The sequence below is a fragment of the Caretta caretta genome, chromosome 3, assembly GCF_965140235.1.
Source record: "Caretta caretta isolate rCarCar2 chromosome 3, rCarCar1.hap1, whole genome shotgun sequence".
Classification (NCBI taxonomy): Eukaryota; Metazoa; Chordata; order Testudines; family Cheloniidae; genus Caretta; species Caretta caretta.
The window spans coordinates 78,579,435-78,602,714 of NC_134208.1; the positions used below are offsets into that span (position 1 = coordinate 78,579,435).

The 23,280-nt window shown below is 37.9% G+C and overlaps 1 protein-coding gene across 3 annotated transcripts in view; it reads left to right on the plus strand.

The window, feature by feature from the left end:
• GRIK2 (glutamate ionotropic receptor kainate type subunit 2) overlaps nucleotides 1-23,280 on the plus strand; it is a 611,732-nt gene that overhangs the window by 584,500 nt on the left and 3,952 nt on the right. The window contains exons 16-18 of one of the 3 annotated variants that reach the window (XM_075126599.1): nucleotides 9,690-9,940; nucleotides 17,502-17,679; nucleotides 17,820-17,851. In XM_075126599.1, coding sequence (XP_074982700.1) covers nucleotides 9,690-9,940; nucleotides 17,502-17,679; nucleotides 17,820-17,836 — 446 coding nt within the window. In that variant the 3' untranslated portion in view covers nucleotides 17,837-17,851. Of the gene's footprint in view, nucleotides 1-9,689; nucleotides 9,941-17,501; nucleotides 17,680-17,819; nucleotides 17,852-23,280 lie in introns of those variants that run through there. The other 2 variants (XM_048844922.2, XM_048844923.2) reach the window with 2 other exon arrangements.

Below are 23,280 nucleotides of genomic sequence, written 5' to 3' on the forward strand. Positions count from 1 at the left end.
TGACCTTAGTGAAATCAGTTGCAAAATTCCCATTGACTTTCATTGGGGCCAGAATTTCACCTCTAATCTGTGTGGTTCCTGAAAAAAAAACCAGAGGGCTGGTTTCTCAGGTCTGGCTTCCTTTTCTTGCTCTGGCCCTAATTTTTCTCATTCTCCCTGCTTTTTTTTTTCCTGAGGACCTTGGATATTATCAGAGAAACTGTTGTATTTTCGATATCTTAAAAGGATACTAGGCATGGGTTACTAGTTAAGGTGGGAAATAGTCTAACCGATGGTACTCAATAGGTGGACTGTGGGCCAAATCCAGACCACCAGATGCTTTTGAATGGACCCCAACCCCCTCCCCCATTCTGTTTCTTTATCCAGTACCTCCTTTTAAGTTCTTTACCAGGCCATTTATCTGGTCACTGGCTGTCTTCCCTATGAGATACCTGCACTGAACATCCACCCAGCCTTACGAAATAAGTTGTGACATATGGCCTACCACCTTTTCTTCCCACCAGAAAAGGTCCTCCCTCACACCCACTGTGAGGAAGGCGAAAAAATCACATTCCACTGAAGCCAATTCTGGTGGTGCGGGAAAAATTCCTTCCTTCCTTTAAAAGGGGGGACTAGTGTAATGCCCACAGCAGGTCCTAACCCAGCCTGCCATTCGCCTCCACTAGGGGAGGGAGGGTGGGTGCTGGCTTCCTCTCTGCATGGAACAAAGAGACTTGCCCCACCCAGGTTTCAACCTTTATGCACATTCCTGGGGCGGGGAGAGGGGAGTCATTGCTGCAAAGCTGACCACTGAGCACCGTTTTTAGAGCAGTTTCTGACCTTCCTCTCCCTCCCCCGCCCAGCACAAAGCAGAGCTGCCCTTCCTGGGTAAGCCCAGACAAACTCTGCCCCACCTTAGTTGTCTTGCAGTCATTAGAGTAAAAAGAAAAGGAGTACTTGTGGCACCTTATAGACTAACAAATTTATTAGAACATAAGCTTTCGTGAGCTACAGCTCACTTCATCGGATGCATACAGTGATGTTCCTTCCCCCCTGCACACCGGAGAGGGGACTCACGCTGGCTCTGATGTAATGAGGAAAGCAGTGAGCTCCCTGCCTGCCCCCACTGGGACAACTGGTGGCAGAGGTGGGATTCGAACCCATGCCCCCGAAGAGACTGGAGACACATGTATGCATCCGATGAAGTGAGCTGTAGCTCATGAAAGCTTATGCTCTAATAAATTTGTTGGTCTCTAAGGTGCCACAAGTACTCCTTTTCTTTTTACGGATACAGACTACCACGGCTGTTACTCTGAATCCAGTCATTAGAGTGGAGCTGAACTTTTAAAGCAGTAGCCTGTAACAGACAGTTGTGAAAATGAAAATAAATTGACAAACACAATGATGAAGTTATATCACTCGGGTGTCTGTAATAGTAAAAATGCATGGTAACTACAGTGCTCCTATTGTCCTCATATTAAAAAAAAAAAAGGACTCAGTTTGAGGAAGTCACAGAACGACATAACCTGTAAAGCCATCCAGCATCAGGTCTTACTTAATTTCCCTACAGCTAAACAACCAGCCTGCATATTCTTTTCACCCTCTCTCCAAAGACGGAGACAGCAGGTAACGTTATATGATATTTTGGGATGGTTGAATTAGTTATAAATTTAATACAACCTAAGATATCCCTTCCCAGTCCTCCAAGAATACAAACACTGGTGTGATGTAGGATGTTTTCATCAATGGCAGTTGCAGGATTTAGCCTAGAGATTAAACTAATTTTTATCCCAGGTATGTTGCATGCACACCCAAATAGTTCCCAGTACTTTAAAAGCAAGAAAGAAATCTCTCTGCTATATTTTCTTTCTTGTTTTATAAATCAGTTGTATCTATGGAACTGCTATGAAGGTGGAGAGAAGGGTGGGTGAGGATAAAAACTGAAAAAAGAGTAAAGGTTGTCAGAAAATAGAAGAATTTGCATGAGCTCCCAGAATACACAAGTTAAAAGAGTTTCCTGGTTCCTACTAGTTCTGTCTTTTCTAGGCTTTATATCAATAATGGCTTATAAATGTAAGAGAGGCATTGTAAATGTGCCCTTTGGGCTTCCCTTCTTGATCTTGTTTCAAATCCCCTTGCTACCTTAATTAAATGTGAGATAGTTTAAATTGTTGTAAACATCTATTGGGTATTTTGTTTTATAATAATTATGATTTATAGAATATTTAATGATTATGTATGTCTAATATCAAAAATATGGTAATGCAGAAAAGTCTGCAAACTTAACACTACATTAAGAGTTACAATCACACGGAATCAGGGAACTCCGAAGGGTTAAGGGTTTATCAGGAATGTTATGGGTCACACATTGGATAGCCTAACTATTTTATCATGGTGCATCTTTTGACAGAAATAATAATACATAAAGCTACACACTAACCAGATCAGTATGTGCAACACAGCCAAATTAAAATTGCAGGTGGCAGTTTCATTTTCCCCTTGACTCCATGTGACTTTAACTGTGAGTCTGCAGCCTTATTATTATGTATTATTTATTCCTGATAGTGTCCACAGCATGCTAAGCTTTCCAAACAAAGAAGGAGGCATGATCCCTGCCTTGAGGAGCTCAAAGTCTAAAGGCAGATAAGTAAGCAGACAGACAGCATGTAGAGGGAAGAGGAGCAACAGGTATACATTGTATTAATAAATGTATTTACATGATTATTATATTCCTCCTCTTAAGACCTCAATGGTGTATTGTTATTGACATGGCTAAAAGGCTTTATTGGCTGCAAATTTATTAATATAGCAACTGCTATCAACTGATGCTGAAGGGCAGCTAGTCCTTGTAAACTTTCTCCTGGAGAGAATCCCTGATTATATGCCCCTCACCACAGACAAGGCAGTGATCTTGGACACCTTGTTATTTATTAGTTTCTCTGTGGTGCTCATTGCTGTAGTATCTGAGCATCTCACAAATATTCATTAATTTATCCTCACAACTCTGCTGTGAGGCGGGCAAACATTAATAAATCCCCATTTTACTGGTGAAAAACTCAGGAGGAGAGAGATTAAGTGACTTGTCCAAGATACAAGGAAAGTCTGTAGCAAAAGCTCATTATAGAAGCCAACTCCTGAATCTTAATCTAGTGCTATAACCACAAGGTCCATCATACATCCTCTAATCCTAATCCTTAAATAGCACCCAATGAATTGCTTATGCTTACTGATATGAAAGCAGCCAATTCTCTTGCATTCTTGGATCCTAACCATGTTTAAGCCTCCATCAGAATAAGGATGTGAAAAAATTGGAAAACATCCAGCGTAGGGCAACAAAAATGATTAGGGGACTGGAACACATGATTTATGAGGAGAGGCTGAGGGAACTGGGATTGTTTAGTCTGCAGAAGAGAAGAATGAGGGGGGATTTGATAGCTGCTTTCAACTACCTGAAAGGGGGTTCCAAAGAGGATGGATCTAAACTGTTCTCAGTGGTAGCAGATGATAGAATGAGGAATAATGGTCTCAAGTTGCAGTGGGGGAGGTTTAGGTTGGATATTAGGAAAAACTTTTTCACTAGGAGGGTGGTGAAGCACTGGAATGGGTTACCTAGGGAGGTGGTGGAATCTCCTTCCTTAGAAGTTTTTAAGGTCAGGGCTGATAAAGCCCTGGCTGGGATGATTTAGTTGGGGATTGGTCCTGCTTTGAGCAGGGGGTTGGACTAGATGACCTCCTGAGGTCCATTCCAACCCTGATATTCTATGATTCAGCATCAGCAGGAGTGAGCCACTCTAACTCCTAACTACACCAACATTAGGAATCCATGAACTTCACTCACCTATGGTCTAAATTTTGACCATTTACCTTATAGCAATGACTGTCTACCACAGGACTAAAAGTTATATTGCATTTATATATAGGAAGGGAATCCTTAAACCCCCATTGCTCAGGCCAAGAGGGTAGAATGTGGAGTGGTGTCATAAAGGGGAGGAGCACCAATTAAGGTCTGCTTTAAAAAAAATCTTAGAAAATGTCCACTTGGTATGTTCAAAAGTGGTTTTTCTCTTTTTTTCTCTAGCCAATCAAAGATAATAGTCCTCAATGGGACTATATCACATCCAGGACAAGTTTCAAATTTCCAACATTTGTGCAAGGATCATTAATACTGAATGTGTTGTTGGAACTTCGCATATATATAGTACTTCCATTGAATGATTAGAATATAATCAAACTGCTGGATTAGAACTTGCTTAATGAAGGATTTGGTGGAGTGCTGCCATTCATTTTATTTATTTAGTGCCAAATGTATGTATGTAGAGCCAAATGTAGGGTATGAAAATGCACTCCAACTCCTTCTTAAGGATATCTTGAATTAATATATCTTAGAATGGAGTAAATTGTGAGCAGGTTTCACTGAATTATCATCTGCTTGCCACCATCTCCAAGACCAGCCAGCTCAGCAGGATTTCAGCACGTAGGTCTCATCTCAACACATAAAGATTATGTGTGCATAAGTCTTACTTAAGCGCATACTTATGCACATAAATATTTATGCACTGAGACTTCAGGGTAGAAAACTAATCCCCATAAAACTTTTTGAGTGTAGCACTAAAATCTCACTACAGTGTGTAAAATCTTGAGTGTATACAGGTTTATGAAACTACATTTTTATGCACTCATGTTGCAGCAAGTAAAGATTTTTGTGCATAAGCCTTTTTATAATGCAATTTCACTGATCTGGCTGGTTATTGAGAAGCCATTAGCCTGTCTTGTGATCTAAAGTGCTATCACGTCTTGAAGTCTATTTCCAAGGGATTTGATCTTAGACTTCATTGTCTACTGGGTCAGCATCTCACAGTCATCGTAACAAATGAGGGAAAGTTATATGACCTAGGAACCTGTAGTAACTTACAGTGTATTTAATGAAACCTACCACAGGTCATCAGGACTTGAACCAGGAGCTTTAGCACCCAAACACAGACTCTGCATTTGAAATAAGAGTACCTCCATAAATTGGCAGCTGCAGTAGGTTACTATCCATTCTGTGGGATAGCCACTAGAGGGGGAAACAACACACACTTTACAAGCATGTTTACATATACCACCTCACCCATATCTTAGAATGGAGGTGTATGGTTGGACTGGCAGGGAAAAGACAACCCCAGGATCCTGAGAAAAGAGAGAAGAGAGGGTCAGACTTTGATGCTCTGGGGCCTTCTCCCACCTTCCCTGCCTAGAACATGCAGGGATCAGAGCAGGAGTAGAGGAGAATGTCTCTGCTTCTCTCTGCTGACATTAGGCTGTGGTGGAGGGAAGCAAAAACTGGTTGTCTGTTGAACCCACACTTCCTGTATGTGAAATCCTCGGAGCATGCAGCAGACATAGTGGTACTGTTGCTGCTGCCCTGCCTTACCTGCCCTATAATGGAGAGAGAAAGAGTTTGAAATGTGTTCCCAAGATGTTGTGGATTTGACCAATCTCTAGTTTTGAGAATGCAGAAGAAATGTTTCCCCAAGACTAACAAGGTGTCTGGTGGGTTTTTTCATCATGGTGGCTCACTTTGGGATTCATAAGGATAAAGGACAGGATTTTAAAGTTGTAATTTTACAAGTGAAGTTTGTAATTTTGTTGCAGCTTGTGGTCAGTGCAGGTGAGAGGCTCTAGGGGGCCAACTCCAGCTGTAAACACAAGACCTTGTAGATACCTGTTAACCCCAATTAGCCTGGAAGAAGGAGGGGGCACCTGCATCCTCCCCTCTGCACTTTTCTGTGCCAGCTGACTCGGGCTTGCAAGGCTTGGACTGCGGGGCTGTTTAATTGCAATGTACGCATTTGGGCTCAGGCTGCAGCCCAAGCTCTGGGACCCTCCAACCTTGCAGGGTCCTAGAGCCCAGTTCCAGCCTGAGCCCAGACGTGTACACAGCAATGAAACAACCCCACATCCCAAGCCCCAAGACCCGAGTCAGCTGGCACAACCCAGCCAAGGGTGTTTAGTTGCTGTGTAGACGTGCCCTAAGTCTTCTCAGACTGAGATACCTTTTATGTGTGCCCTTGCTCCCTCTCACAGGGAGCAGGGGAGAGGATTCAGCGATGGTCTGAATTCTAGGTGGCAGGCTGAAGAGGGCATGCAATGAATATTGATTATTTGGCCTGGAGGCAGTTTAACACCGTACTGAACCAAAATAAATACCTGATTATCAGGAGAGTAGGGGGAGAATTTAGCCCACCCTCAAAAGTTAAACGTTAATACAGTTGTGGCTTTCTGCTTAAAAATCTACCCCTGTGCCTGTGTTCATTGGAACTTTGTTTCTTCTCCCATTCTTCCATGATAGGAAATTTTTATAGAAGGCTCTACCCTCACATTTCATATAGACATACTCTTTTATTCTGCACAGCTATGTATGCCTATCCTAAGATGTTTTTTCCCCACTATTTCTCTTTCCATTGATGGTTGGTGTTTGCAGTTCACACTCCTTTTTCACTACAGAATGAAAGATGCACTTTCTGTCATGCCTGGGAATCTGGAAGAATTTGACTCTTAGTTTTCACTCTCTTCTTATTCTTTATATTACTGTTGCATTTTTAGGCACAGTCCTAGAGCTTTAAAGTTTCAGAAAATGCAAGGGATTTCACACCCTTCAAGATGAATTCTGTTGAATAATGTTAATGATTTAAAAAGCATGCTTGCTTCCTACAGTACAGATGGAAGTTCAAAACTCCTGGGACTTCATTTCATTCTCTATTTCTTTTGAGGGCCATGAAAATTACACCCATAGTGCCAGAATTCCACATGCAGGGATTGTTTAGAGTGTTTACAGAGTGTAATCGCTGGCTGCATTTTCCATATCTTCTACCAGGTCAGTCCTGACCTCTTTCTAAGCTACTTGTCCATCTCCAGAGCCCACCGTATCTGGGATTGTGATATTTTCTGCCATTGCAATTCCTTCTGGGTGGACTTTTTGCTGCTGGGTCTTGCAATCCAGCTTCTCCCAACAGAAACCTGAAATATTTTAAATGACAAATAGTGAATAATAAATATTCTTGTGTGTGCACAAATGCCCCTTTTCACACATGGATGCCAGCACTTGTTATTGCACAACACACAGGTGCACACTAGAATTTACACCTCTCTGGTGTGGACTGATGCACAGTGTAGACAAGCCCTACAGTTTATTAATCAACCAAAAAAGACACCATAAAAACTGCAACCAATAGTTACTATAATTATGAGGGGCACTCTAGAGAGAGAGAGCTCATGAAGAGAGAGTCCTCTTTGTGGGCTCATATACATACTGACACCACCTTTCACACGATGTGTTCTGACTTTTGATTTAAAATTTTTTTTCTTTTACTCAGGTTCACATTGGTATCCAATTTAAGTTAAAGCCTTTTATTTGGACATCCAGAAAAAAATTAATAATAAAACAGGTGGCTCTGTTATATCCCTAAACATGATAGGAAGTCTCAACACAGAGGGCACTTATGACTGATGTCAGTGATTTATTCCCTGCATTTCCAAAAATAAAAGCCTTCTCTGTTCACATTATTTATTAAATAATTTAATTTGTGAAGTGCTCATTGGAAAGTCTCTGGGCACTGTACAAAGAATAAAAACAACCTCTCATAAAAAGGTAAAGAAGCTTACCTACAGCAAAATATATTCTCTTCCCCACCCTCCTCAAAAAAAATTGTTCCCATTTGGTCACAGCCTGGAGAAGAAAAAGCAACTTTATGCTGGGCTCTGAAGGACAACAAATTCAGAATGTGTCAGGCCAATAGGGGAAGCAGATTTGATACCTGAAGACCAAATATAAGAGAATATTCTGCCCCACATGCTAGAGTAAGATCCTCAGCCCCACCCTGTCCTCTTTGTGCCAGGTAAAAGGGCTGGATACTCTTGCCAACACTATTGCAGGGAGTGGGGTGGAAATGGGAGGAGGAAGGGTGTTCCAGAGTTGGGGTTGCAGGGCACAAAGCTGCAGAGATTCTAGGCAATACTGTAGTCCACAGAACAACCATGGGAGGGTGCTGTAACTTAGGCCCCCAGGGCTACAGCCACTGGAGCATCCTACTTTGGGAGGGTACAAGGATGGCATGCAGCCAACTTAGCTCCCTCTTTCCCCTGGGGTGTGAGTTCAAATCTAGGGACTATAAACAAAAGCGAACTATAGGGAGCTTTGAAATGGATACAATGCACCAGAATCATATAAAGGAATATAAGCTGCACATTGATAAGGGTACAACATACATAGCACAAAGGAATATTGACTATGTATACATACAGCAGTGGGACTTTTCATCCTACTATCTACCCTACAAATAGAGAGGGCTGCTGTCAAGTCATTAAGATATGCCTCTGCCCACCATGTCCTTAAGTCTGTGGTTTTCCATTAACTTTTAGTTAATAAAGTGAATAAAGAAACATTTTTGAAGGTATTTGAATGTCCCTATCATGTAGTTGATCTGACAATCTGACAATGAGCATGATTCTTTTGACACAAAGTAGCAATCAACATTTCTGAGACCTCAAAGTTCTGCACATCTGTAATGGACTCACTCTGTGGGGATATTGTTGTATTTATAGTATTTGTTTATTTGTGATAGGGTTGAGACTCTTGTAACATCTTTTGTAATTATAGCTATTTGCCACACCTGTTTTCATGCAGGGACAAAAAACTTTCTTAAAGTATAGTTAAGGTTGTAAATGTGTATTAGTAACTTAAGGGAAACAAACAAACAAACACAAACAAACAACCTTCCCAAACTCTTAGACTTAAATTGTCAAAACTCCATTGATTTACATAGAGCTACTGTTTACACCAACTGACGATCAATGCTTAAGTTTCCAGAAATCATTAAGAGTTGGAAATAGGAGATGTTGGAGTAAAATAAAAATTGAAAAATACAGAAATGAGAGTTAACATATCCAAACAGTCTTCACTCTGCTCCCTGTTGCTTCACTGCTTGGTATCCACCTTACTCTGCCCTCTTGATGTGAGGTTGATAAGTGCCTGGTAAATGTCATAGTTGTTCGATTATTTGTGATTTTAAACTTTTGCATACTGTGGTGGTTTGGCCTTGAAAGCTGCTGTTCTAGCTATGAGAAGTAAGCAACTGAAATGCTGTTTCTTGTATCAGTTCTTGTATGGGGTCTAGAAGCAAATAGTCTATAGTTTTAGATATGTTAAACTAAATAACTTGTAACTAATCCTATATTTGCTTGGTTGTACAGGGCTTAAGATTTCTGAAGTCCATACAAACGAGTGATGTTTAGAACGTTTTCATTTCCAAAATCACGTTACTTAGCTACAGGAATTGTAGTAATTGCATTTGCATGTATGCTCAGATACTGATATACATGCATAGAACCCGTATTTATAAGTGTACAAGATTAATTAGCTACTTAACCAGCCAGGTGCACAAGCAGTTACTGGATTTGTGTACACAAATTCGGTATTTTCATGAATAAATTAATCATGTATAAAAATGTGGGTTCAATTATATGCACTAACTTTGAAAACTGGCTCATATTCTGTGATCTGAAAAAGATTTTAAAAAACATCCTCTTTCCCCCACCAAACCATGCCTAAAAAATTGTGAATCATCACAAGGATTTTTTGTGTTATATCCTTCTCAGGACTAAACTAAAACATTTTTACTCTCCTGAAAATATACTTTGGAGCACTGCACGTTTCCTCTATTCTTTTGCAGGGTCTCCATACAGAGACAAGATCACTATAGCAATTCTTCAGCTGCAAGAGGAAGGCAAGCTCCACATGATGAAGGAGAAGTGGTGGAGAGGCAATGGTTGTCCAGAAGAGGAGAGTAAAGAGGCCAGTGCTCTGGGAGTTCAAAATATTGGTGGCATTTTCATCGTTCTGGCAGCTGGATTGGTGCTTTCTGTCTTTGTGGCAGTGGGGGAGTTTTTGTACAAATCAAAAAAAAATGCCCAGTTGGAAAAGGTAAATATTGTATTTTTCCATTTAATGTAATAATTTTTGTTATAATCAAATCAGTTTTTAAGCATTTTGATGATCCAATGACGGGCTATTCTGATATCCTTTATACCCTAGTATAGTATTTCTGTAACAAAGGTTCACAACAGAGCACCTGATGTGTCACATATACAGCTTTTAATTTGTCTTTAATATGTTTAATTGTAGCCAGCTTTCAGGACAAGTGACTATTTCTCCTCTTATACAAGCCTGAAAAAAGACAGCTTATTACTCCTGGAAGTTCACTGCAGTTAATTTTATGGATGAAGAAGAAATGAGAAACTGTAATTGGAAACAAATTAATCTTCTACAGATAAATCTGATTTTTAAAAGTCAAAACTGTGTATCAGTTCAAAGTCAGAAGTCTAGAAATGTCTCCATAGAAATGTCCTTTCCTGAAGACGTTCACACTTGACAAGTTGGTTTGGTGGCATCTGGAAATTATTAGATCAATATTATTTTTTGTGGATTTACTACTGATTATAATTTGATCTCCTGTAACTTGAATTCATCCAGTTTTGAAACAGCTAGTGTTAACCTGTCCTGTACTGACCATTTGCACAAGTATGATAATTGAACTGTTGCTGGGTCTGCTATTTTCTTGCAGAATTCTTGGGTGCTATCATCAGCTTTGCATAATAAATATGTATATGCACATATGTAACATCTAAAATTGAACTAAAGAGTATAGCTTTTATTTATATGCCATATTTTTAATTCACATTTAAAAACTTGGGAGAAAATGTGGTATATTTACCGGGTTTCTCTTTTCTTTTTTTCTTTTTTTTTTTACATTTTTGAGGAGCTTTTGACCTCTGTTCATCCCTATTTTTATACTTTATTTTATTAAAATCAGTAGTAAATCCCAAAGGCATATTTGTATTGATATTGATTTTCAGATGCTACCTGTGAATTTTTGTAACTTGAAATATCACTCAGAAAAATCTAAGGCCTATCTTTTGAGACTTCTGAATTTATATGGATATACCTAGCTCTTTGTGTATGAAGTCTTAATTTTTAGTAACATACTGCGAAAGAAAGCTTTGATACTAAACAACAAGGCAGTGTGAGGTCACAGGTTCCTAAACAAAATTTGGACATGGGTAGATTTTATTAAGTTGTACAAAACTAATTATGGAGAGGAAAAGTGAATCCACTGATGCTCTAATTTATAAGAATATAGGAATATTCAATTCTGTCAACCTACTTCTGGAGTTTTGTATCTCAGAAACAAATTTCTTTTGAAAATTTACCATTTGTTTTATAATTAATGTGCATCACAATGTCTTTATCCACTTTAGAAGAAATTTACTTAATATGAACTTCAGTATATTTTGGTTTAAGTGATCTGAAAAAAAATTTAAATCCTCATTTACTAATCTAGGACTGTTTTGATGAGAATTTTATAATGTAAATTGATTAATGCTTTACAGGGGTTGAATGCATATTTCATCTTATATGCTATTATTAGGTATGAAGCTAACAGCATGACTTATCCTTGGATACTGCACCAGGAAGGTTAGGTCAGGAAGAAAATGTGACCTTGTCTGTGTTTCAGGGACTGATGCTACAAGCTCTCCATTTTTTGGAACAACCATTTTGGCCAATGGTAGCTCCACATGTGGGGCAGGGGCAGAGAGGATCAAGCTCTATGTTTGTAGCTAAGAAAACAAAATAAATGTAATAGATTTCAGTCTTTGAGCCCAAAGAGCAAATGGTCATTTGTTGATAAAATGTATGCCTGCCTTTTAGCAGGTGCAATATGTGGAATTGCACCTGCAACATGGGTAACTAATCAGGCCACTGCACATTTTGCATGCTTAATTTAGGTGCACTTTTTTCAGATTAGATGCTTTTTTTCTAAAATAGTCAATAACATTTCAATATTACGCCTTGACTTTCCAACTGGCTGTACAGGGGTAGATCCATGTGCCCATCAAATTCAGTGGGGTCCTACGTGGGGAGAGGGTCTGGCAGTGTGAAGCCTGTTGCAGTATAGATCCCTGTAAAATGAAGCTGTGTTCGAAAAAGCAGAAGCAAAACTCTCATTGTGCTATTTGTACCAATGCTTTTAAATTTAGTGGAATAGGGGCTCAGATCTTGCATGTACCTGATATACATGAAAAAACTTGCCAGGAACACATGTAACTAGTGGTGGTCTTTTTGAGAAAGAGTCAGACCTTACCTTCAGATACACGTTTGCATTCATTTCATCACAGTGTTCTCCAGGCACAGAGGAATTTGTATTTTATTGACTATTTTGAAAAGCAAAGACAAGAATGATCAGAGTAAAATTGTCAATCATTTGCACTCGCCTTGATTTATTTGTTTGAAAAAGATCAACAGTGTCCTAATCCACTAAGAATTCACTAGAATATACAAATCTGAAGAAATGAAAATCAGCAGTACATGGAGTCAGTTCTACTACCAGAAACCCATTGTGCTGAAAATGACTACTTACGTTACCAAGGGCAGAATGCACACTGGTAAATGTAAAAGTGGGAAGCTGTGCAGTTATATACCTGATCTATTTGTTTCATTGGACAAGATCAAGATCAGATGTTTTTGACAAATACAAGTCTGCAGTTGCAGATTCCACTGAAGTAAGAAGGAGTTCTGAATACTGAATGAGGCAGTCTGTGGTCCCTGAAAATGTTTGTAACAGAGACTGAGAAAGCAGGTTGAGATGAACTTTGCCATATACAACCTCTGCAAACCTGTTCAACAATTCCAACCATTTTAATGAGCTGCACAGTGTATGACAGAGCAACATACAGCCTTCCATGAACCACAGAAAAAGTAACAGTGATTTTACTAGTTATTTTAAATTCTGATCGAAAGTAAAAATTGAACAAATATTTGATTCACTTGATAGCCTGTACTTTATTCTGTGAAATCTTATGGGTTAAGTACTAAACCCAGCCTAGCAAAACTTCCACTGACTTCCCCTCAATGGGAGTTCTATCCTTGGATCTGTGACAATATACTATTTCCTTTCTTTATAGCAGAGGGTTAAAATTCCAGTCCAAGTGATGGAGCAAGATAAGTGGACACTGGAGTTTCCAAGGTCTCTAAGCTGCATTCCTTCAGATGTCCCAATATTATTGAGACCATCTGGATATTAGGGGTTTTATCTTATAGAGGACCCTATTATCCCCCTACACACCCATCCTGATTTTTCACACTTGCTATCTGGTCACCCTAGAGCAACCACAAGATGGCATATTGTATTTTTAGAAGGAAATGTAATTGCCAAATTTTAATAGAAATTATGTGTCAAAATGTCCACCTCTCTTCTTTCATTACAGTCTTTTCAAAAGCCAACCGTTGGTATCATTTCCTTATTGTTTATAATACAAACACACAATTATGTCATCTACTTGGAGACATGTTGTAAAGCAGACCTTTGTTCTCTGTGACAATCTTGACAATAAATGCTCAACCATTTGCATTTTATAATTGCTTCTCTAAGTAAATGACCTGCTCCCTGATTGTAACATTATGTTGACACTTAAAGGACAGTGAGTAAGCAATCTAAGAAACTGAAGCCATTTTAAACAATTACCAGTGTAATTATTGTTGATGTAATTGTTTCAGTGTGTCATAGTTTTAGCCTCATTACATATTGTTGTTTTTGTAAAGCTTAAGAGTTTTCAACGTCATGCTAGAAAAGAGAATGTTGATCTTCAAAAACAGTAATGTTTAACATAATATATTGATGGTTCTTATTTTGATAATTTATTGAATTTGTTTCATTATTATCCTTTCAAAATATAATTCTTTGAGATTGTTTCCATTTGATACCATCCTCCCCTAGCTTTAGTGCCTACTGGGAATTATCAGGTACTATTGAATGAGGGAGCTGTGCATTTAATCTCTTTGGGGACAAATCACCCGGGTACTTCTGCACAATGTAAGCCATAGGTGAAATTCATCCTAGAGCAGAAGACCACTGCAAGACCATACAGAACACTATTTTATGATAGTGCCACATGCAGAAAGGTATTGTACTTCCTATCCGTGCTAGCTACACATAGTTCAGTGAGCAGGGCAACTGTGGGCATGTGCTAGGAAAGTGGCCATGGAGCCAGCAGCTCCAGGCCCTATGTAAATGGTATGGAGGGACCGCAACTGCTATTTCAGATCACAGATTGAAAGGCAGCTGTGCTGCAGCCTTAAACACCAGCTCCAGGCCCTGCTTGCACTTCTCCGATGTAAAGTCCAAGAACTCTGGCTTTAATTTAATTGCTAACATGAGATAACATTTAATTTACTTGAAGAGAGCTTTTTACACAAGGATAAATTTCACACACTAGGATTTAGAATGCCCCTCTTTCATATGAGGTTTGGAAAAATGCTGGTCATCATTCACCTATCATTTAGTTTCACCGATAGTCAAACACAGAGTGTACATAATGTAGCTAATTTGTACCATAAATGGAACAGCCTTCCAGAAACAAGGTTATTATTATGGAAGTGTTGTGAACATGAAATATGCAAGTCAGAACATGTAGAAATCTGCTTTTCCTTTTTTTTTAATGGTTATGTTCAAAGCCATGAAAATTGAAACTGATACAACAATTTCTGGTTTCAAATTTTACAATCCTTCTTCTATCCTTCCAGGCCTTTTTCTTCATCCTATCATTTTCTCAGATATGGCCAAATTCTTTTTTATTAAACTCTTCCTTACTGTTATTTGAAAAATTATAAAGAGGAATGAAATTAATTATATCAACATTATTACTGTTCAGAAAATATCCTGGTAGTTTAATTTTTAAAAAGCTTTGATAATATGGTCTGGGCTTTATAAAACTTTTGGATGAAGACCAAAGTAATTCCCAGCACCGTGATTTTTTTTTTCAGGGTCTGCAAGTTCAAAAGATTTTAAAGTTGAAGAGCATGTTCGTCAGCTGCAGATGAATAAAAAATGTAGGGATGGTTGGTAAATCAAACCTGGAGATCCAGGAAATGTATCCCAATAAACTTTATAAAAATACAAAATAATGATGCACCCTGAATGATATTATATTTTGCATTAGCATAACCGGAGAGTTCTTGTAGTTGGCTGGGAATAACAGATTCCCAGCTGTGACTGTTCATAAATGGAACATTTTCCCAACCTTGGTACATCTGCATTCTGCAGCTAGGCAGATGGAAAATTGGAAGCTCTTCTCATCCCTCAATCCCTGAGCTCCATAAGGAAGGACTGTACTGGTTTTGTGTGTATCTTTTTTTTTTTTTTTTGGTCTATACAGTGAGAGCTGAATTCTAATGCAGTCCCCTCTTTAAAATTGTTTTACTGCTTATATTGGAGGGATATTTTGAAATGGCAGGAAATGTAAAAAGAAAACCTTATGCTGTTAAAGATGTGAAAAGCCAAAAGTGTAACAAATAGAGCAAAACAATGGAAATGAAGATTTTTATTTCATTGACCTGACATTTTTCAAATAATTTTCAAACAATAAAACATTTAAAACGTGATCTCTATTTTGACTTTTGATTGCAGTTTAACAATGACAATGAACAATGACACAGAGGTATTTTGCTTTTAATTTGAATTCATTGAGAAGTATAAACAAGAGAATAGAGAAACACATTTTAAATTGTCTAGTTGATTATGGCCTCCTTGAGAATTATTTCACAGTACGGTCCTGATCCTGCAAGCCCATACATATGAATGTGACTTCAGTGGTCCAGAGGTTCTGCCTATCTGTGTGCTCATTGCAGGATCTGGTCCTAAATTCCAGTTTTGATTTATGAACATTTTTGATGCTTTCTACACAGATAAATTTAATGTTGCGTTTAAAAATTATCTTTGTCTGTTCCCTTTTTCATACCAGCTTTCCTCTTACCAAGGGAAGATAGAAACTATAAAAAATGTAATTCTTGGCTCTTCTTAAAAATGTTTCATTTGTTCTCAAGAGAATAAAATGTTACTATATTTCCAAAAATGCAAGTCCTCCTAATACTCATTGTTTCTCTTTTGATGTTACATCAAGTACGTCCTGTCTAAAAATATCCTCATTTTATAAATGTTTGTGTTTGCAGTTATTTACATTAAATGTAAGGGTAATACAAACGGTCAGAATATTGGGATGTCTCACAATTGAGTTCAGGTCAACCCCAGATCAAAATTAGGATATCTGTTAGTTTATTGTGGGTCTGTGAACTCACTCCAGCAGAGTGTTAGCACCCTCAACTGATTGGAGTTGGAGTTAAGACATCTCTGGTCCCTGCAACAGGAAATGCATTTTCATGTTGTATTAGCTAGCACAATCTGAGAGTGTATCATTTATCATTTGTCAGTTTTGCTAACACAGTGGAAACAATGTATATGAGATTAGTACTAACACTCTACTCAGTAGGATTCAAGGCCATGCCATATTTTTTTATGAAAAGTGCAATATAACCTCCTTCACCCCTAAAATGTATTAAATATTTTACAGTCAATATTTTGCTGATAATTTTAACTCAGCATTCACAAATATGCATAAAGATATTTAGACATAACTTCATAAAATGTGACTAGTCACCGTTTCCAAAAGGCTCTATGTTGTATAATTATTTTTGTTTATTTGTTTTGAGATTTACACTGTATGCAAGTACATGGTGAATATTTTTGAACATAAGCTGTTGCATGTACAGCCTGCCCCAAAAGAAGTCTCAGTACACTTCTTGCAATTATTCCCTTACACTGTACCCTGAGGGACAAGAAACCTGAGCTCCATTGGACAAGCTGAATTCAGAACCATGATCAAGAATGATAAACCCTGAGTGACCAGACTTTCAAATCTAAGAGCTGATTGCAAAAGATCTCAGCTAGCTGCCTGACTTCAGTACAGCTAGGATCAGGCCCTGTAGGAAGACAGGGAAGCTCTTATGTAGCAAGAACCATAGCCATATAGCACCTCTAAATTAAAATAATACTTTGAATTGCACATTGAAGCATACAGCCAGTTCTGTGTTTTTTGTTATATATCTGCTTAGCATCAGCTCTGTGCCTGACCTGCTGTAATATGCTCCAATATTGCTAAGATCATCTAATAAGCATTCAGCAGCATTCTGCACTTACTTTAGTTTCTGACTTGTCCACAGTAGTAGTCCCATATAGAATGGATTGCAATAATCCAGACTGGAGGACACAAAGATCTGGATAACTGTGACAAGGTCTGCATCAGGTAGAAACTGTTGTCACTATCTACCCAAGCACAAAAGAGAAATGACAATCCTGGCCACTGGAAACACAGGATCACTCAGGAAACTGGAAGAACCCTGAGACTGCAAATCTCACTGTCAAGGTTGAACAGAACCTACAATAATGAGGGCAATCTTCTAAATGCTTCCCTTTATTTTTCCACTATAACAGCTATCTTCTCTGGATTGAACTTCAATCACACCCCTATTTCAGCCAGACACTGGAAGTGCAAAAGCCTGCACCATCCTGGTTTGACAAAACAGAGATGTAGGGCTGTATGTCATCTAAGGTTGATGGCATTGCAGCCCAAATTGTCTCATTATCTCCCCCCAGTGGCCTCACATACATGTTGAGAGGAAGGATGACAGAATGAAACCTTGTGGACTTCCGCATGAGAGAGAACCCTCGGGGCTGATGATCAATTGCCCTGTACCATCCTCTGGGATCTCTCTGAGAAGGAAGAATGGAACCACACAAGTACAATCCCATCCACCCCAACTTAGGTCCACAGGTGAGTTAGCAAACCTCATGGTCAGTGCTATCAAAGTCTGCTGATAGATCTAAACGCAATCATCAATGAGAAACGTTTGTGCATCGCTAGGAGGATGATATCAACCAGGGGAACTAATGCAGTCTCCATGCCGTACACAGGTTGGAAACCAGATTGAATGGGGTCCAAGAAGTCGGAAGACTTCACCGCAAGTTTCACACTTACCAATGCCAGAAAAGGAAGGTTAGAGACTGGAGAGTAGCTGCCTAGATTGTTGTCATCAAGCAATAGTTCATTGAACATGACCATAAACTCTGTCGATTTGAGGGAAGTTGCACCTTGCCCTCCCATTAGGACACAATAACTATCTATAATAGAGTGGTCTATTGCTCTGCTTGATTTTACCAGTAATGAGTGAAAAAGGATCATCTTGTAGGTCATGGGCCTAAACTCATCCAGCACCTCTAGAATCTCAGTGAGCGCAACTCGTTGAAACTTGTAGGCAGAGAAGATGTTGTATTAGTCATCCCCAGCATAGTTTTGTTACTATGGGAGGGGGAAATCAAGTCAGATTCTGATTGATTTTCTCCACAAGATAGATAGAAAGTTCTTTATCACAATCAACATTCAACTCTGTTTCAAAGTGACGCCTCCCCCAGCTCCACCAAGCTGTCTATCACTTGGAATAATTCTACTGGTCAGGACTTCATGAATACTATGGTGAAGGAAAAGCTTTCTCAACCACCACAAGAAACGTATGGACTCAGATCGTTTTACATTTGCCTTGTTTTGTTTTCAGTCTCTGCTCAAACCTCCCACTGATTTTGATTTGAAATCCTAACTAACTACTTAATTCAGATCCTGATCCATGATCTGGCAAAAGAGCTGGCTATCCTTAAATAGAAAGTGTATTTGTGAATACTGCAGTTAATTGCTCTCATACTTAGCTTGCAGAATACTTGAACGCTACACTTGCACTGGACCAAGAATGTATACAGTGGAAAATTCTGTATAACAATATGCCATTTTTAATGCACGATTTTTAGAGAACATATGACCTTAAGTCAACTCTTCTTGTCCAAATGTATATTGGTTTCTAAAATATTCTAAAAATATGATTGGTGCAGATATGTTTTTAAATATAAATTGAAAGTGAAATGGTTCAAAGTGCAATTTATTTTCCCTCTTTCTACCCCATCCTCATAAGTTCGTTTCTTATATTCCATTAGTTGCTGCAATGTCTGTAATTGCATCTGTCCTGTGGAAACATTTTTTCTAGGATTTGTGTTTGTCTTTGCATATAAGAGACTGGAATGACAGGTCCTCACTATACATCATTCAAAATCCTTGGGGAAGTGGCATATGGAAGCAGAAACTGATTAGAAAGGAGGCTCAGGGCAGGGCTATGAATCCACTCTCAGCCAACTTCTACAAGATGAAAACCAGTTTGATTGATATGTCCTAGTAGATGTTAGAACATTGACCCATAACATCTGATATAAGCTGCAGGATTACTGCCATTACTGCTTTAAGAAATTTTAACAAGGCTTCAAATAATATCTGACATGCAAGGCTGGAGGTAATGAACTTCTGAGTAAATCTTGTCATTTCATACTGGATTTCGACAGTCAATTTTACACTAACTCCATCAAAGAAGAAAGGAGACAGATTTATAAAAGAGCAAATCATTGAGTCTTTTTCTTTAATAATAATAGAAAAAGAATAATGCTGGTTTAATTCAGAATTTGAGACACAGCTATACCATTTCTGTCTTTTTTTCATAATATTTTGTTTCCAGGCAATGTTTGTACTGGTGGTTTGTTCATTATTTCCATTTGTTTTTCTTGATCTAAAGCATATATTTTCTGCATTGACTTCGTGCTCTCATGCTTTGATATTTATGGGTGCAATAATTATTGCTCTTTTTACAGTCATTAGAAGCAAAATTTATAGTGATTCATAATGTTGGGTCTGAGGAGTATTAATGTGGTTTCTAATTTCTTTTCCTCTACACGTGATATATAGCAATATAAGAAAACTGTATTAAAAACTGTCCAACATTGGTATTCATGCTTGTGGGTATGCAAACCCACATTATTTCAGGCTCCAGAATGGACACAAACTGTCTGCATAGATTGTAAACAATGGTAAGAAATGATTATACTGAAACCATATGAGCTGGCAGCTGTGACATGGGGTGAAGTAGATACAGCTTAATTCTTTACACTTCATAAGGAGCTGAGCTCTGGCAAAGTCCCTTTGTGTCAGAGGCTGAAGGACATACAACGCTAATGCTGATTAAAACTTTATTTTGAACACTTTAACCTTCTGACTATAAATGCAGTACTTTCACACCCAATGTTATATATTGATTATTAATTTTGCTATAGTAACTACATTTAACTCTGAGAATGTGTGTAGAATTTTAAACTTTTTTTCAAATCATCTGCTATCTGATTCTCTCTAAAATGACTTTCAGGCAACATTTACTTATGGTTACATTTAGCAAGACGGCTTAGAGGTAGCCAAAATTCAATAATTGTGGATGTTTTTGTAACATGCCTGAGGTCCAGAAGGTAAGTAAGGGGCAAAAGGTTATTATCTTTGAAAAATTGTTCAGGATGTATTCAAAGAGCTCATCTTCAAGCTGGAGAAGCATTTCTAAAATACATCTTGCAATCTTGCCAAACTTTGGAGATTTTCTAACAATAATATAATTTGAAAAAACATTTGAAATTGGGAAAAACATTTGATTACGTCTTCTAAAATCCTCTCAGAAAATAGTGTAATCTACCAATTACAAAAAGCAGTGTATAGCTTCTTTCTTACTCCATGTGTTACTGCTCCCAAAGGTGTAACCTAACAATGTACAGTTCTTTGAAAAAAAAAAAACAACAACATGAATTTTCTGTAGGCAGAAAAATATGAGTTGGTGGGAGTTAAGAGGGATCAGGGTAGAATTTTTAATTAAAGAAATGCCAAACAGAGAGTAATCCTTTGTAAAACGTTCTGCACGTTACTTTGCACAACATAGGAAAATGCCCTCTTCCTCTTTTCCTCGAACCCACTTTGCAACCAAAGAAAATCAAAGGTGCAAGTTGTGAACTTTTATATAGCCTGAAGTGGAGAATCAATTATAAAGATGCTTTTAGCAGAGAATTAAATTTACAAGAAGAATGTGTCTGTTTCTCTTAATGATTGGTCACAAAAAGAGTACTTTCTGGGAGTGCAACTTCTTATTATTTTCAGGCACATAATATGTTTAATATATAGTTGTCATAAAAAAGTTAAGTTAATGCTCTACGTTTCAGTGAATATAATGTTTAACTCTTTTAAGTACAACATATGGGAATAAGTTTGCATGAACTTAGACAAACTAATTTGAAAGTTCAGGGCAGGAGAAACTTGTATATACTATGTATTCTCTTAGATTAAATGTAATTATTGACATGACCAATTTATTATCTGCATCATAAAACTGTCAGACTTTAAAATGATCTTCATTTTATGGAGCTCATTTTAACAAATATTGAGATTTAGGAGTAAGCCCTAGAGTCTTATGTGTTGGCCCTTTTTCTTGAGATCTGGGTTTTGGTGAGTATTTGGTACACTAAGTATGTGTGACAACAGATATTAGAGGTTTACAGCACGGTATATTAAGAAACAGGATGAGGAGGTTAGTTGTAGGAATGGGAGAGGTCAACATATATCATTGCCATCTCAAACAATATTTTAAAAGCATTTCAGATGGAAACATTCAATTGTAGAAATTAGGGCTGTCGATTAATCACAGTTAACTCACGCGATTAACTAAAAAAAGAGTAATTACAATTCATTGCCATTTTAATCACACTGTTAAATAATAGAATACCAATTGAAATTTAGTAAATATTTTGGATGTTTTTCTACATTTTAATATATATTGTATTCTATGTTGTAATTGAAATCAAAGTATATATTATTTTTGATTACAATCATTTGCACTGTAAAAAAGATAAACAAAGGAAAGTAGTTTTCAATTTACCTCATACAGGTACCGTAGTGCAATCTCTTTGTTATGAAAGTGCAACTTACAAATATAGATTTTTTTTTTGGTTACATAACTGCCCTCAAAAACAAAACAATGCAAAACTGCAGAGCCTACAAATACACTCAGTTCTACTTCTTGTTCAGCCAATTGCTAAGACAAACACATTTATTTTCATTTACAGGAGATAATGCTGCCCTCCTCTTATTTACAATGGCACCAGAAAGTGAGAACATGCATTTTCATGGCACTTTTGTAGTCTGCATTGCAAGGTATTTATGTGCCAGATATGCTAAACATTCGTTTACCCCTTCATGCTTCGGCCACCATTCCAGAGGACAATCTTCCATGCTGATGACGCTCATTAAAAAATAATGTGTTAATTACATTTGTGATTGAACTCCTTGGGGGAGAATTGTATGTCCCCTGCTCTGTTTTACCTTCATTCTGCCATATATTTTGTGTAGTAGCAGTCTCGGATGATGACCCAGCACATGTTCATTTTAAGAACACTTTCACTGCAGAGTTGACAAAATGCAAAGAAGTTACCAATGTGAGACTTCTAAAGCTAGCTACAGCACTTGACCCAAGGTTTAAGAATCTGAAGTGCCTTCCAAAATCTAAGAGGAACGAGATGTAAACATGCTTTCAGAAGTCTTAAAAAAGCAACGCTCCAATGTGGAAACTACAGAACCCAAACCACCAAAAAAGAAAATCAACCTTCTGCTGGTGGCATCTGTCTCAGATGATGAAAATGAACATGCGTCGGTCCACACTCCTTTGGATTGTTATCGAGCAGAATCCCTCATCAGCATGGACACTTGTCCCCTGGAATGGTGGTTGAAGCATGAAGGGACATATGAATCTTTAGCATTTGGCACGTAAATATCTTGCGACGCCGGCTACAACAGTATCATGAGAACGCCTGTTTTCACTTTCAGGTGAGAAGAAGCGGGCAGCTGAGTGATTTGTCTGAGTGATTGGCTGAACAAGAAGTAGGAGTGAGTGGACTTGCAGGCTCTAAAGTTTTACATTGTTTTATTTTGAATGCAGGGTTTTTGGTACATAATTTTACATTTGTAAATTCAACTTTCAAGATAAAGAGATTGCACTACAGTACTTGTATTAGGTGAATTGAAAAATACTACTTTTCATTTTTACAGTGCAAATACTTTTAATCAAAAATAAATATAAAGGGAACACTGTACACTTTGTATTCTGTGTTGTAATTGAAATCAATATATTTGAAAATGTAGAAAACATCCAAAATATTTAAATAATTGGTATTCTATTGCTTAACAGTATGATTAATCACAATCAATTTTTTTAATCACTTGACAGCCCTAATAGAAATGTAATATTTCTAAGAACATAGGTTCAACTTCACCAGTACACCCTAGCTGCTTTTTGCAAAAGACAAAAACAAAGACATTGTAACACCAATTCATATTGTTTTCAGAATGCGATGTGCCACGATATTGGCAATGAGAATGTTCATCTTTTCACCTCTTGGCCAGCTTTGGAATCCTATTCAGTGATAGTGACTGAATGTTGGTACTTTCTGCCAAATTTTTAGTAACCTATGCTCAGTGAGT